Source organism: Pan troglodytes, chromosome 18, assembly GCF_028858775.2.
Source record: "Pan troglodytes isolate AG18354 chromosome 18, NHGRI_mPanTro3-v2.0_pri, whole genome shotgun sequence".
Classification (NCBI taxonomy): domain Eukaryota; kingdom Metazoa; phylum Chordata; class Mammalia; order Primates; family Hominidae; genus Pan; species Pan troglodytes.
Window position 1 is genome coordinate 13,788,093 of NC_072416.2, and position 16,512 is coordinate 13,804,604.

General features: G+C 49.4%; 1 protein-coding gene across 11 annotated transcripts in view; it reads left to right on the forward strand.

Annotated features, from left to right (window-relative positions):
* CLEC16A (C-type lectin domain containing 16A) overlaps nt 1–16,512 on the forward strand; it is a 236,576-nt gene that overhangs the window by 194,624 nt on the left and 25,440 nt on the right. For 3 of the 11 annotated variants that reach the window (XM_054668204.2, XM_063796661.1, XM_054668205.1), the window contains exon 22: nt 16,365–16,473. The exons of the other annotated variants lie outside the window; for them this stretch is intronic. In XM_054668204.2, the coding sequence (XP_054524179.1) occupies nt 16,365–16,473 (109 nt within the window). The remainder of the gene's footprint in view (nt 1–16,364; nt 16,474–16,512) is intronic. 11 annotated transcript variants of the gene reach the window in all.

Sequence of the window (16,512 nt, forward strand, 5' to 3'; positions counted from 1 at the left end):
GTCTCCGGTGCTGGGTTCCAGGCACACTCCAGCCTCCTGGCTCACGGATGTCCTGTTGAACCTCACGGATGGCTGGGTGGCAGGAAGAGTCAGTGTGGATGGAATGAGCCTTCCTCAAAAACCCCCACCACCGCTCTTAGTAACCCGGAAAATGCTCTGAAATAGTTGACATTTACAAAGTCTTGGGCATTTGGGGAGAAAAACGTTCTTTTTTTGGCCAGATTTCCAGCATGAAGCCCAAGGGAAATGTCCATGGGCTCAGCACAGTGGTCTAGCATCTCAAAGCAGTGCTTGGCCTGGTGGAGGCCATGGCTTTCCCATCCTGCCCTCTCTCCACATCCAGCAAAGAACAAATGCAGAATCTGGCCTGTCCTCCTGTCCCCACCATGTCCCACAGAGTGGCCCTTTGTGCTGACCCAACACGAAGCACCTGAAAGGCTTGCTCAAGCTGCCGGACTTGAGCAGCTTGAAAGCCACCATCATCAGTGCACCTGCTGTGCCCAGGTGTAAGCCATTGTGTTGTTTAAACTGTGCCACAGCCCTGCCGAGGAAGCCATTGCAATCAAGAGGCTAGGGCCACACACCCTGGAGCCAGACCCCCCAGGTTCAAATCCACACCTACCCCTAGACAACTATGTGATGTCAGGAAGTTCTGTGAAGCTCCTGAGCCTCTGTGTCCCCTTCTTTCAAATGGGGCTGATGATAGGACCTGCCTCACACAGCAGGAGCTTAGCTGGGCCAGCATTTTACATGTGAGTGCTTCACATTATCGTAGTGTCATAATGGCCACAGCTGTTGAGGAGGGAGCCAGGGCTCAGAGGGATAGAGCTGCCTGCCCAAGGTCGCAAGCTCAGGGGTGGCAAGCCAGCACTCCCAGCTTCATGGCCCTGGCTGGAGTCACTTGCAGAGCAGTTGGCCTGGCTCCTCCAGGGTTTTCCATAGGGTCCTCCCAAGTATTCTAGCCAGTGCTTTTGGGCTCTGCCAGCCATATGGACAGCACCAGGCCGGTAGAGTTCTGAGCACCTGCCCTGTTGGAGCCACCATGGAAGGCACCATCTCTGGCATGGTTCCTTCTTCCAGCCAGTGCACACCAAGTGCCTCCTGCAACCCGTCCTAGGCCCCCGTGCAGAGGACAGCTCACTCACAGGAGGCAGACATGGAAAAGGATGACCATGGGGCCAGGGGGATACCTGAAGTGGTGGGGGCCTCAACAGGGCAAGTCACCCAGAGGGTTCATGCCGCCAGAGCACGGGGTGTGGGGGGCACTGGGTTGTCGGGGACCATGGGGGATCTGGAGGGGTGCAAGGAGACGTGTGAGTTTCATTCTGCGTGCTCTGGGTGGCCTCGGGGCCCCGAAGCAGGGAAGTGGCTAGACCTGATGCATGTCTGTCCAAGCTCCTTGCACGTACCGTGTGGGAAGTGGATTGGAGACAGCAGTGCGGGGCCACTGGGGTCCCACCAGAAACCAGGGCAGCTGGGTGAGGGACGGTATGGGATGTGGGAGGTGCCCTTGGCTAGCATGGTCAGTGATGGCGGTGGGGACAGCGTGCCTGGTTATGACAGATCTGCTCCTGAGAACGGCGCTGCCTCTGCACATCGTGTAGCATCTTGGGACAGGCAAAGCATTTCCCATTTGTGATCTCAGTAACCGCAGAGCGTAGTGAGATGGGAGAGGCTTGAGAGGTGAGCTGACCAGCACAGGTCACACAACAGGAAGCAGTAGTGTGCTTTGCACTTGGCCCCCGCACTGTCCTGAGGTTGAAAGGTTTAAATGACTCGGGCACTGGGGATGTCTGACAGAGCATTCTGTGAGACTCATCGAGCTGCCAGCACTGGGCTAAGTATCTCCACAGCCCAGGTTCACAGCAAGCAGGGAGGAAGGTGTGGTTACTCTCCCTACTTACCGGGAGAGGAGGCTGAGACCCAGAGAGGTGAGGTAACTTGCCCAAAGTCACTCAGTGGTAGGTGGTGTTGCTGAAACCCACTGCTAGGCCATCGGACCCCCACAGTCTGCTCAGTCCAGTGTCCAGGGATCCTCCTTAGGGCCCGGGAACCTGACAAAATTCTTGGCCTTGCCCTGGGGGAGCTGTAGTTGGAAGCTGGGGGCACTGTGATCATACCTGCAGCCTCACATGCGTGGCTCCTGGGCACGCCTGTCAGAGCGCTGTGATCAAGCAGGCCTGAAGATGCCTCTGCTTGGCCTTTGGCACTAAGCAGCTGTCTAGGCTTCATGAGCCAAGTGGCATTTGCCCGATAGGTGTGATGTGTCAACAGCTTTTTCTCCTGCTTTTCACAGCCCCGGCTGGCTCTGAGCTAGAACTCTTTTAAAAATCATAATAAGGCACTGACCTGCAGTGGTACACACTGGTGCAGCCCAGGCACAGGAGCCTCTGCAGTGGAGATTTAAGGTCTGCTGGTCAGGAGCAAATTTAGAATCTTTCTGGAAGGTTCTGGGTCTGGCCAAGAGTGTAGTTAAGCCCTTCAGTGATGTGAGTTTGGGACTTCTTTAGCTTATTGTCTTCATGGATCTACAGAGGAAGGCTTCTGAGGAAAGCAGTGGCTTGTCTTTTTATTCATTCCTTTTTCCAGTAAACTTTTTTATTTTTTTGGAGACAGAGTCTTGCTCTATCACCCAGGCTGGAGTGCAGTGGCACAATCTCAGCTCACTGCAACCTCCGCCCCCCTGGTTCAAGTGATTCTCCTGCCTCAGCCTTCCAAGTAGCTGAGATTACAGGCGCCTGCCACCACGCCTAGCTAATTTTTGTATTTGTAGTAGAAATGGAGTTTCACCATGTTGGCCAGGCTGGTCTCGAACTTCTGACTTCAGGTGATCCACCCGGCCTTGGCCTCCCAAAGTGCAGGGATTACAGGCATGACCCACTGTGCCCGGCCTATCCAGTAAACATTTACTGAGCACCTATTGTGTGCCACGCCCTGTGCTTGGGGTTGGTGACCTGGTGAGCTTGCAGTCTTGTGAGAGTGACAGACAGCATTCAACTAATCACACCCATTACTAATGCATTTATAATTCAGAGCCTGGCTGGTCTAGTAGGGATGGGGAAGACATCTTTGAGCAGGTGAGTGGGCAGATATCATGCCAGTCCTCGATTGACCTCAGTAGGGATGGCACCAGGTTCCAGAGGCTGAAGAAGAGACCTGGTGCCAGCAAATGAAACATAGGGTTCATCAAGGACTTAATGTACAGGGTCAGTCCAGTGGCAGCAGGCTGGATGGGAAAACCACAGCCGCTTGTAAAAACCATGCCACTTATATAGCAGTTTCCCTTAGCACCCTCCCCCTAGCAACCTCTACCTGGCAACCTTCATTTAACCTAAAACAAAGGGCTTAAGTGAAGCTACTGCTGTCAGCTGCATCTGCCGTCCAGCAGATCGTGGGAGTGTTCCTCAGAGCAGACAGGATAGGGAATAGCATGTGCAGGGGCGCCCAGGGTGAGAGCAGAGTAGGCTCCCCTGGGTCCCCATCGATGTGACACCTTCTGCACTTGAAGCTGTTAAAGGCATCTTCCATTCATTCATTAGCTCATCGTCAGAACCTCCCTGGGGAAAGGTAGGCATATGTTCATTTTGCAGTTGAGGTTTTCTGAGGCTCAGGGTGGTTAAGTAACTTACCTGGAGTTGCACAGCTAGTGCACAGCAAAGCCAGTGTCCTATCCTGGCTTGGCCTGACCCTGGCCTCCTGCTCTGTGTTCTCATTTTTTATTCTTATTCCCTATCCTGTGTTGTTACTGATACGGCTCAGAGGCCTGCCAGAAGGATCAGAACCCCATAATTATCAAGCCCATTGGAGGATAATTCTAAGTCATTGACCTTAAATCTGCAAACCCAGAACCTTGCCTTGAGAGTGCCTCCTAGCCCTGTCGCTCGGCACTTTCTCAGAATACTACTAGGCTGGTCATCTCCCAAGCTACCTTATCCACCTTAGAGTGAATACATCTCTGAAACTTGGTAGGCAACTGCACCCAAATGAGCAAATCATGCTATCCCAGGAGAGCAAGGAGCTGAGTGAACATCCATCCTCCTGGGGCGTCCCTGCAGCCTGCAGCTGGACAGCGGCCTCAGTCTCCTATTGCCAGGGGTGACGAGGCCTGCTCAGCTCAGCATAGCCCTTGGGTCAGCTCTTTGCTCCTCCAGGCAGACAGCTGTGTTCATTCTCCGTCCTGTACCTCCACAACTTCTGTGGGACAGCCAACTAGATGATCAGGAAGCCACTCAACTGGAACCTCACAGTGGCAAAGAAAAGCCACCCTCCCCTCAGCTGAGAGGGACCTACAGGCAGCCCTAACAGTGCCTAGGTGCCCAGAGGCATGGTTCTTTTGGAAGTACGGAGCCCTCGTGCCTGTAGGATCTTCCCCAGCTTGAGGCCCACGCCTGAGCCAGCCCAGCCCTGTGGTCCCCGGCCCTAGCTGTGCATTTTTAAAATCACCTTGAAAGCTTTTAGAAAAGCCCAACATCCAGGCCTAACCCAGTTAAGTCACAGTGAAGAGAGGGCCGTTGGTGACATTCTCTTCTGTAGGAGCAGTGGCTCTAGCGTGCTTGGGGTAGGAGGGATTCTGGGTATAGGAGTGGGATGTTTTGTGCGCTGGGCCCAGTTTCAGGAGAGGCCAATTCCACAAAGCTTGTCATGCCTTGGGGGACGGCTGTGCTAAGAACTGGGAAATGGGTTCTGGATGGCCCTGCCCTCATGGAGTTCATGGTGTCCTGGGGCTAACTCACTTTTGTACCAGACCTAGAGCAGGGAAGGCTCTGGAAGGAAGTCTTAAAGGATGAGCTAGGTTTCACGTGGTGCATCCCGGCAGGGGGAATGAGCGGGCTGTGAAAACCACCATGTGCACATGGGTCCTGCAGGCAGCCTGAGGATAGGGGTCAGCAGGAGATAAAGCCACGTGGGAATGGCCCCTGCTCCCGATTACCTGTCCTGGACTTGGTTGGAGGGCCCAGGGAATAGCTGATGGGCTTCAAGCAGAGGGCGAAGGTCCCACTCTACTCCGACCACACACAGCCCTTGGAGCGGGAAAACAGTCACTGATGGGGCCGGCCTTAGGGCGGGCTACCCGTGGGGCCCGATGACCCACACTTAGCTGGAAGGAAGAGGCAGCCAACAACACTTCCTTGAGTCACACAGCTGGAGCCCAAATCCACCCATTAGTCCAGGACCAAAGCCAATGTCATCCGCGGCCTCTCCCACTCCTGCATCCAGTCCCTCCCCAAGCCTGTCAGCTCTGCCTGGGAGATGCAGTCATGACAAGGACCTCTCACCACCACACCTGTCTCCTGGGCAAAGGGCTGGGTAACTTCTTTAAGCAGCAGAGAGTCAGGCTTTTAGGGCCATATGGTCTCTGTCGCAACAAGCCTCTCCCATTGCAGCCAAAGCAGCTGTAGAGCATACGTTACCGAGTGGGTGGGGCTGTGCCCCCATCAGTCTTCACTGGCAGGACAGCAGGTGGCTGGATTTGGCCTGCAGGGCATTGTGTGCTGAGTCCTGACCTTGGCCAAGCCTGGGCCAGTGGCTTTAAAGTCAGCCCCACTGTTTCTCTCCTTGCCCTCTATGGTCCATTCTTAGCACCAAAGATCCTTTCAGGGTGTGAGTCGGGTCAAGTGTCTCCTCTACTTAGATTCTTCGCTGGCTCCCATCACTCAGATGAAAGCCAAAGTCCTCACAGTAGCCCCAGGTTTTACACAGTTTGGTCCCTCTGCACTTCCTGACACTAACCTCACCCCCGCCATGGTCCCCTTGGCCCACTTCAAGGCAACTTAAGGGGCCTCTCCTCAGCCTTGACCTTGCTAGGTATGCTCCTATTTGGAGGGCCCTGACCTGGGTGGCCTCTGTTTGGAGAAGTCGCCCTGGGTACCTATGTGGCTCTGTCCTTGCTTCCTTCAGATCATTCTTCAGACCTCACCATCTAAGAAGGTCTTCCCAGATATTCTATATAGTGGCAACCCTGTCCCCACTCCCAGCACTCCAGGGGTCTCTACCCTGCTCATTCCTTCAGAGCACTCAACCTCTCCTGACATTTTCTGCTCCTTCACTGGCCCTGCCCTGTCCCATCCCATTATCAAACTGTAAGCTCCAGGAAAACAGGCACTGTGTTTTGTTTACAGCTGAATTTCCAAGTCCTGGGCTATACCAGACATATAGGTAGTGCTTGGTAAGTACTGGATAAATGGATCGATGGATGGATATTTGGATATAGAGGGATGAATGAATAAATAGATGAATATAGAGGATGGATAAATGGGTAAAGGGATAGATGGATGAATGGATGTAGAGGGAGGGAGGGAGGGATGGGTGTAGAAGGGTGGATGGGTATAGAAGGATGGAGGTGGAGGGAGAGGGGATGGATGGATGTAGAGGGATTGATGGATGGGTAGAGAGGGATGGATGGGTAGGTGGATTGATTGGTGTACAGGGATAGATAGAAGCCTGGATAGATAGATGGATTGGCAGATGGGTAAATGGGTAGGTGGCTGCTGGGTGGATAGATGGATAGATGTACAGGAATGGATGGGTGGATGGACGGATGGGAGGGAGAGAGGGATGGATGGATGGTGGAGCCAACAGATCTTTAATCCCCCCTTCTGTGTGCTAAACATTGTTCACTGGGGACTCAGAGGTTAGTCAAACAAAACACATCAGCCCCTTTGGAGCTCATGGGCACTGTGGACACCTTAGATAGTCTAGAACTTCCCACCATGTTTGGTGCCCTCAGGGAACTGGCAGATGCTGAGTTAATGTCCAGTAAGGGGATCTGACCCAGACCAGGTGTCTGGGAAGGCTTCTCTGAGGAAAGGATGTTGACCTGGGAGGAGGAGGTAGAGGAAGAGCGCCGAGAACCTTGTGTCCCAGACAGGGGCTGCCATAGACAGGAGAGCATTGATGTCTCAGCCCACAGGCTGCCCAATCCCCAAGGAATGAATATGTTGCTGCCCGTGTGACACCTGGCAACAGTTTGGCTAGGCACAGAATTCCCCTTTGTCATCAGTTTCCGCCCTGGCCAGATAAGGGGAGCTGAGACCCCAGTCCTGTATCCCAGGTAGATATTCAGCCCAGCATGCCCTGCAGTGGCCCTGACTACTCACATCATTAGCACAAAAGGAGGAATTTGACCTGGGATATTTTCCTGTAATGAATTCTTTGGAAAGGGAAAGTTCTTGGACTTGGGCCTGATTTGAAGATGAAATGTTTTGAGCCACGTGCAAGAGAATGGCCGACAGAACCTGGAGGGCAAGGTTCTCTGAAGGCGAGGTTCCAGGTTGTTCTGCAGAGCAGGGTTAGGAGTAAGGTATTTGTAATCCCCTGCTGCAGGCTCTACTCAGAACTTCTTAGGTAGGGGATGAAAATGTTCTAAATTGATTGTGGAGGTGGTTGCACAACTCTATGAATACACTTAAAGTCCATGAATTGTACACTTTAAATGGATTCATTGTACAGTATGTGAATTCTATCTCAATGAAACTGTTGTATTAAAAAATACAGCTCTCAACTGGTCAGACTGTCACAAAGCTGTCATCCGACAGCACATAAAGACCAGATTATCTCATTTGTGTCCCATTTTGATCATAAAATAGTTCAATTTATGTAACATTTTCCTTAAAGCAGTCCAAATGTAAAAAAAGAAATTGGAACCTGCAACACATTCCGGAATAATTTGAAAACCCTGATGCAATCCAGGCTCACCTGGCACCCTTTCTCTTCCCTAAAACGTGCCTTTTTTCCATTTCTTTTTGACTTTGAGAAAAAAACTCTGTTCTTACTGGTAAAATAGCCTCCTGTTCCCTTTTCTTTCCTGTAAATTATGAGATAAGTTTGCATTTCATACCTTTCCAGAAATCTCTGTTGATTGTGGTCTGACCTCAGATTCATGATTTCTGGGAAAGAAAGAATTAGAATCACTGCTGTGAACATTAGAAGTGCGGTGAGTAGTTCGTGTTGTGGATTTGAGATGGAAAACAGGTGACCAGTACCTGTTTGTTGCTCCGGAACTTATTTCCTGGTGCTGCTAGATGGTATGCCGGCAACTACGTCCAACTCATGCCAATGACTTTTAAAAATGTCATCTCAAATGCCACACGTTATGTCTTGGACGTAGTTAGGGCTAGCTGTGGCCTTTTTGTATGGTAGAAACCTCCACCTCCTGGTGGAGGAGGTCTGGAGGCACTAGAACTTGACAATACAGGTACTGTTTATTGAGCAATTACTGCATATCAGACACTGTGCCAAGCAAGGTTGTGTGTACTCTTCTCACTTAATCCTCACAATGATGTATGACATAGGGATTATTTCCCCCATATTATGCCAGGGAAATGGAGGCTCAAGGCTACAATTTCCATTACACAGCCAGTCAGCATCAGGGCTGTGGCTTGAACCCATGTCTGTCTGCCCCCAAAGCCCACCCTCTTAGCTTATATTATGCGCCTCCGTTTCCCTGTCCATACCCCAGCCTTTAGACTCCCAGGCCAGTGCTCCATCCCCTGTATGGCCAGGAAAGCACAGCCATCTTGTAGGACCAGGAGCAGCTCAAATAATGAGCCAACGGCTGGCACCCTTTCTCCGAGCACAGCGATGCACCAGAGTGCTCTCCCTCCTGGGACAGGTGATGTGCGCTTCAGCTCAGGCCCAGAAGAGCCACAAAAGAGAAGCTCCAGCAGTTCTGTGTAGGAGGCAGGATGTACTTCTGTCCATAGAAGGGCTCTCATGATTATTTATTAATTGTGAAAGGGAAGAAAAAACTAATAGAGTTTCCCGGAAAGGGATAAAAGTTCAATATGATAAACTCCCAAAAAGCAATCAAAGGCCAAAGAGGGCAGAAAAATAAAGGACAGGGAGAAAGAGAGATGGTGAATCAAAGTGGCCAGTATGTTAGCAGAGGCCAGGGGAGGGGCCAGGCTTCACAGCCAGGGAGGTGTGGGGCCATCGGAGCACAAGTCACCAGTGGTGGTGAGTCAGGCAGGCAGCGGGACTTGACCCCATGGGGTCACTGAGGCCCTGGGGATGAGCTGATAACAGGAATGGATGGAACCAGTCAGCTGTTTTGCTATTACTGCAGACCCGTTGTATTAATTTTTGTGCATTAATACATGAACGTAGAATATTATAAATGAAAACCGAGAAGCTACAGGAAGAAGAAATCACAATCCTATCAACCCAGAAGAAAGCATTGTTAATGTTTCTGTTTACTTTCCACTTCTGTCTTCCCTGTTTTGTCTCTTTCTCTCATTTAAAAAAAAAAAAAATACATGAGTTAATTGTTGATTTTTGAAAAAATCAGGCTGGGCACAGTGGCTCACGCCTGTAATCTCAACACTTTGGGAGGCTGAGGCAGGCAGATTGCCTGAGCTCAAGAGTTCAAGACCAGCCTGAGCAACATGGCAAAACCCCATCTCCACTAAAAATATAAATAGCCGGGCATGATGGTGCCCACCGGTAATCCCAGCTACTTGGGAGGCTGAGACATGAGAATGGCTTGAACCTGGGAGGCAGAGGTTGCAGTGAGCCAAGATCGCACCAGTTCACTCCAGCCTGGGTGACAAAGTGAGACTATGTCTTAAAAAAAAAAAAAAAAAAAAATTGCAACATTGCAGGTGCGACTTAAGACCCCATCAGTTACCACCCTTCCTCAGTCATCATTTGCCTTATTTTTATTTTTCCAGACCCTTCTCTGTGCAGTTGCATTTCATACGTGTGCCCAGAGCTGATGAACAGAGCAGAGCCACCACCCCTTCTCTGCAATTCTGAAACCCAAACAGCTCTGAAAATCAAAATATTTTTCCTCACTCGTATGATGGCAAAACCAAAACCTCCCTTCAGGTATTTATGGGCGGGTTTATTAGAGTCATTGATGCCAGTAATTGTGAGTTTATGTTTTCGTTTATGCAAAAATTCAGTGTTTGGTTTTAGCTGTTCACGACCCAGCTGACAGTGTAACATAATACCTATGTGTGCCCTGCATGGCCTTTTACCTCCTAAAGATTCTAAATTCCAAGACATATCTGGCCACAGAGGTTTAGGATAAGGAGTTACGTATGGATCTGTAATTGTGTTAAGGTTTGGGCTTCCCTTAAATAAAATCATAATTCTGTATACCCTGCTGCACCTTGCTCTTTTCAGACACCACTGTAAATCAGGAATCTGTGTTAGCACTTACAGATTTCACACATTCCTTTTCATGGCTGCATAGTATTCCAAAGCTTGGCTACTTGCGTTTCTTTGGCTGAGTGATTCAGTCATCCTAGTCTTTTTCTATCCCAGGCAGCGTTGCAGTGGGCATCCTTGGGCACACTTCTCTCTGTGTGCATGTGCAGTACAAGAAGCAGAACTGCCGAGTCACAAGGTTTTGTTTTCACAACATTGCCATCATGTCAGAAGCACTTCCCTGTACTGTAAAATGCCTCTTCTAAACTTCATTGTTGATGACTGCATAATAGTCCATTGTCTGAGTGTTAGTTTCCTGAGGTGGCCATAACAAAGTCCCACAAACTGTGTGGCATAAACAGCAGAAATTGATTGTCTCACAGGTCTGGAGGGTAGAAGTGCAAAATCACGGTATTGGCAGGGCTGGTTTCCTCTGAGGGGTGTGAGGAGGACTCTGGTCCAGGCCTCCCTCCTTGGCTTCTGGTGTTTTGCTGGCAATCTTTTCTACTTTTTGGCTCATAGAAGTATCACCCCAGTCTTGCCTTCATCTTCACGTGATGTTCTACCCGTGTGAAAATCTGCGTCCAAATTTTCATTTTTTAGGAGACACAGACAGATTGGATTAGGACCAAACCTAATGACCTCATCTTAACTAATTGCATCTGTAAAATGACCCCATTTCCAAACGAGGTCACATTCTGAGTCTGAGGTACTAGAGGTTAGGACTTCAACCTAAGAATTTGAAGGGGACACAGTGAAACACAAAACAGTCTGAATTTGCCAGATTTTACTTAATCCGCTTATACTGGCCACTTATGTTGTTTCTACTACCTTATGAAGCACCTTATGACAAACATCCTTATTCAGAAATCTTGGTCTACATTTCCAATTATTCCTCCAGAAACCATTCCTTAGAGTCAGGGGTCTGTCCATTTGTCAGGCTCTGGGTGGCACCTTGCCAAATTGCCTTCCAGAAAGCAGAGTAGGGGGATGCCCACTTGGTCACACCTGGGCCCTTGTCTTCATTCACCTGGGCTCTCAGATGACTCCTGCCCAGTGCTCCAGGCTGAAGTCCTCTGCACGTATGTGTGCGCCTCTGCCAGCATGTGCACAGGCATTGTTTCTATCAAGTCACTTTTTTATTTCTCATTCCTGCCAAAAAGAGAGAGAGTCTACGGGTTAATAGCAGAGTAGAAACCGTAGCTCAAAATGTCTGTTTAGGGCATGTACTCTTGCATCTGTATAGATGAATAGAGATTTCAAAAATACTGGGCCCTCTGGGCCTCAGGCATTAAATCAATCAGTGCAATTTCACTCACAGGGCAGCTTGCCAAGGGAGCCCAGGAGAGAGTAGCGAGTTCTCTGATTTAGTTCAGTCCGTTAAGCTCATGGCAGCCTGCACCAGCTCACTGTTGCAAAAGGCAATCAAATAATGAGTACTCAGCCACTTTCGGGGGGCGGGGGCCGGCTGGGGAAGGGGCTCTCTGGAGCCGTTCAAATGGAGCCAACTTTTGATAGCTTTTTAGGGTAGTTCTGAGAGCTGGAGACGGGTGAGGAACCCGGGAAATGAAAGCTTAATTAACGGAACTACAGAGAATGAGGCAGCAAAGGAATCTCTCAGAGAACCAGGGGGTTTTGTGTGTGTGATGAGCAAAAGGATAGAACTAGGTGCTTGAGTACTGTCGGCTAGGAACCAGCATTGAACAGCAGATGCCTAACTCAGCACAGCAAGGGCCAGCTTAGCACAGAGACCAGAGAGCAGGATGCGCGGAAGGATAAATTTAGCCTGCATTTCAGGGGAAAACATCGATCTCAAATGTAGTGCTGTCTTTTAAAAGAAAGTGGAAGCCTTAGGCCGGTCATCTGGGACAATTTCACTTGAACAGCTAAAAGCCCAGGAAAAACGAGTGCTCATAACCAGCTCATGCTGCTAGCACACCCACAAGATCTTCCCTCTGCAGGAGGGCGGCTGGTGTCTGCATGGGTCTGACAGATGGTCCTCCCTGCTACCCTTATCTGTTCCCAAGAAAAGGTGCTGCCTTGTTTTCTGGAGAGATTTGGGGTTTCTATTTCTGATCCCAAATGTTCATCTTCATGAGGAATGACGGGGGGCCCAAGCTCTGTGTTTGCTCAGCTGCTGGTCCAGGACATTGACATCTGGTGGTTTGCACCTGTCAGAGCAGGGCCAGTGCCAATCCCCTCTGTTGTCTAGAAGCTGAGCAAAAGACATCAGTTACTGGTGTCTGTAGATAGGGTTGTTTTGTTTGTTTTTAACCAGGTCCCCTGTAGCATTCAGACAGCATCCTGAGCATTGTTTCTACCTGGTCAAAGCTAAGGGCACCACTTTGGTCCCAAATAATAGAGCACCTGTCCTAATGACGTTCCCACAATCTCGCCAGTCAGGTGGTGACGGCATCTTTCCTCCAGCCTCCCTCTGACACTGCTCCCCTGTGTCAAAGGGGAAGAAAGTCCAGTCTGTCAATATTTGGGGCACTAATCATCTGCGTTCGGGCGCCAGGGGTCATTGAAAGGCTGAGACGCTTCCAGGAATTCATGGCTCTAAAACCGTGGGGCTGACTGGAAAGGATCTCCAGCGAGGGTATGAAGAAAGAAACCCAAATCTCCAGTCCACCCCCACCCCGCAGCCTCTGAGCATTGTCCATTGTGTCTTGGGTTCTTGGGAAGAAATGAAGTCAATGCACATAGTGATGTGGGCCCAAGTTAATAATAAATGTAGAGGAAGGAGAAAGGATGTTCAATATTTAAACATTTCAGAGCGCTGTGTTTGTTTGCCAGTTACTGCCCTCTGCCTGCTTCCTGGATGGGTTCTGTAAAACGGAGCCTTCCTTCCCCAACTCTGCAATTGGCCTCTGACACCAGCGATTTACATAGAAAGGGAAATGGTGCCTTTTCTAGGTAGTCCCCGCGCCAGCAGGACTCCTTCTCGTTTTCTGTTGCCTTTCTTGAAGGAAGAGGATGACAACATAGAAACTAAGGTTTTTATGACCCCTGGAGCACTTGTGAGGAGTTGACAGCTTTAGGGTCATGTCCAGAGTTGTCTTAATTTTCCCAGATTTGCTTCTTTGAAACTGTCTCATATTTTAACATAAATGTTGTGCTTTGGTTCTTACCTCTAACAGATTAAAAAGGCTAAACAATGAAACATACAGTTGTGTTTAAGAAACGTCGCTCTAAGTATACATACTAGATACGTTCCTTAAAAGTTGCCTGTAATGCAGAATTCTGTGAATCAATTCCTTTTTTCTTCTTGACGCACATTATAGAAAAGGAAAAGCATTCCTTCTGGGGGAGGGAAAAACATCTGACCCCAAGACATAATAAAATCATGCTTAAGAATACAGTAAACTTTAAAGTCTCTTAGTTAAAGGAAATCAATACTTTTATGATGAAATATTAATAATACTAAAAAAAAAAAGTCAAAACTACAAATGCAGAATAGCCAGGGTGATTTTTAATGTTGGACACATTAGCTTAGCATTTGTAAGGAGGAACAAAGGGAAAAGAGAGCAACCTAGCCCATTTGAGAAGCCCTTCCGGTTCCTAATAAGTCCCCTTTTTGTGGGTTTTCTGTCAAGAAGACACACACCTCCCCATAAGTGCCAACCTTATTTCTAAGCATTTTGTTGAAGCTACCGATTTTGGAAATGAAAGGATGAATGTAGCTGGAGAGAGGAACACACACAGGTGTGTACACACGCACACTCCTGCACACACATGCGCAGACAGGGCAAAGAGAAATGGAGAATTGGGGAAAGCCATTTATTTGTTTGCATACACTGCTGGCTGTTCCCTCCGTCCCCATCCTCCATGAATTATTCTGGTAGGGATCTTTAAGAGGGATGGACTTAGAGTAGATTGAACCATATGAAATGGCTGTTTCTGTAGGTCAAGTTAGTTGAATATTGGCAATTGCATATGGTTCAAGCTCATCCATTCAACTCTCTATCAAAGAAATGCAAATAGAATAGTCATGTGTCTCGAATGCAATGTAACATGAGGTTTTTAAGAATCTAGATGAAAATAACTTTATTTTTCTCATAAACGATTTTCATATAAATCCCTTAAACCTAGACATTTAAAGTTCCTTTAGAAAGGCTCTCTCGTATCTCACTTTGTTAACTCCTAAAACCTTCAGTCGTAACAGCTAATGTGAGGAAGACTTTTGTTTTGTGTCGCGTTCTTTTCTCCAAAGAGCTGGGCCATTTCTTTTGCTACATACCCCTTTGTCTAAAGACACTTACGAAAATGAAAATCCCAGGACAGGCGTGGGGGCTCACATCTGTAATCCCAGCACTTTGGGAGGCTGAGGTGGGCGGATCACCTGAGGTCAGGAGTTCGAGACCAGCCTGGCCAACATGGTGAAACCCCGTTTCTACTAAAAATACAAAAAAATTAGCCAGGTGTGGTGGCAGTTGCCTATAATCCCAGCTACTTGGGAGGCTGAGGTAAGAGAATCACTTGAACCTGGGAGTCGGAGGTTGTAGTGAGCTGAGATCGTGCCATTGCACTCCAGTCTGGGTAACAGAGCGGGACTCCATCTCAAAAATAAATAAATAAATAAAACCCACCGCTACAAAAAATAGAAAAATTACCCAGGCGTGGTGGTGTGCACCTGTAGTCCCAGCTACACGGGAGGCTGAGGTGGGAGGATCACCTGAGCCTGGCGAGGTCAAGAGGCTGCAGTGAGCCGGGATCATGCCACTGCACTCCAGGCTTGGTGACAGAGTGAGACCCTGTCTCCAAAAAAAGAGAAGAAAATCCCAGTTATTGCCTCATTGGGCCCAAGTTCCAGGCACCATAAATTCCAGCCGAGGAATCAAAACAGCGAGTGCTACCTAAACATTTAGATTGCGTTAATGCTTTCATCCTCACGAACCCTGTAAGGTGTGGTGGTGTCACTCTGCTTTAGAGTGACAACAGTGCTCTAGAGGACACAGGCTCATGGGGTAAACAGGTCCCCTGCTGTCACATGCCCAGAGCCGCGGCACTCTCCTCACCACCGTATCCTGTAGCCAGAGTAAAAGTGACAGGCCTAAAGCCAAGGAGCTGCTCTTCAGGTTTCTCCCCTGCAGATAGCAGAAGGCTCGTGTCCAGCCATCCGGTTAGCCATGTCCCACAGGTCTGCCAGGGCAGACGTCAGCAGAGCCCTGTCCACTTAACAACCTCAGCTGTGGGTTTTTGAAGCTTGTTCTGTGCTGATATCCATCACGGCCTTGCTGTGGCTCCGCACATACTCCCTGATTCTATCTGACTCACATAGTTCCAGATAGTATCTTCAGTTCTTGTTGTAGATGATGTGTCATAGAACGTCATCAGCCATCGGTCTGGCCTAGCCCCAGTCTGTTAAAACACACGGTAGGAGAGACTTTGGTGAGGTGGCCCAGCTGCAGAAGTTAACCACCCCACCCTGCAAAATCGGAGTCCTGGCGAACACAAGCAAATGGAATGGGTCCACAGGCATGCTGCTCTCTACCTTGGGTGCATACTAAGTATGTGTCAACTGCACATGCCTTTTGCAGAGAATCAAGACTAATTCCCTGGCCCCTTTGTACAGTGCCACCTCCTAGAACACACGGAGCAGGCCAAACATGTCAGTGTAGGATACACACTGTACGGCCTCCCTGCTTCTGGCCAAAAAGGTCAAAATGGGGCTGATGGGATAAGAGACTTGCTGGGGAAGAATCTGGCGCTCCTAGCCGGGCATGGTGGCTCATGCCTGTAATCCCAGCACTTTGGGAGGCCAAGACGGCTGGATCACCTGAGGTCAGGAGTTTGAGACCAGCCTGGCCAACATGGTGAAACCCATCTCTACTAAAAATACAAAAACAAAAAAAATTAGTGGAGCATGGTGGCGCACACCTGCAGTCCCAGCTACTTGGGAGGCTGAGGCAGGAGAATCACTTGAATGTGGGAGGCAGAGGTTGCTCTGAGCCAGGATTGTGCCACTGCACTCCAGCCTGGGTGACAGAGTGAGACTCCATCTCAAAAAAAAAAAAAAAAAAAAAAAACACAACTAATCTGCCACTCCTTGGCCAGCCAGAACCTTGGGGGGCCATCCTTTGCAAGCAGGGCCATAGTGACCCTCCCTGCTCCTGGTGCATTCCTGATTCTGCTCCAGCTGGGGTCAGTGAGCGCCTGTGCCTGGGAGTCTCCTGGGCGCTGTCTAACCCGCCTTCCTCCTGCTGCCGTTTCAGCCCTGCTGACTGCCGCAGTAGAGAGGCAGCCCAGATGGCCGCTCCCAAGCTTGCTAGTGCCTTGGCTGACAGACTGTTGTGGAGGTCTTTGCTTGCTAATTTACAGACGGTAATACCAGTGGAAGAGGGCAGGGGCTGGGCGAGGCAG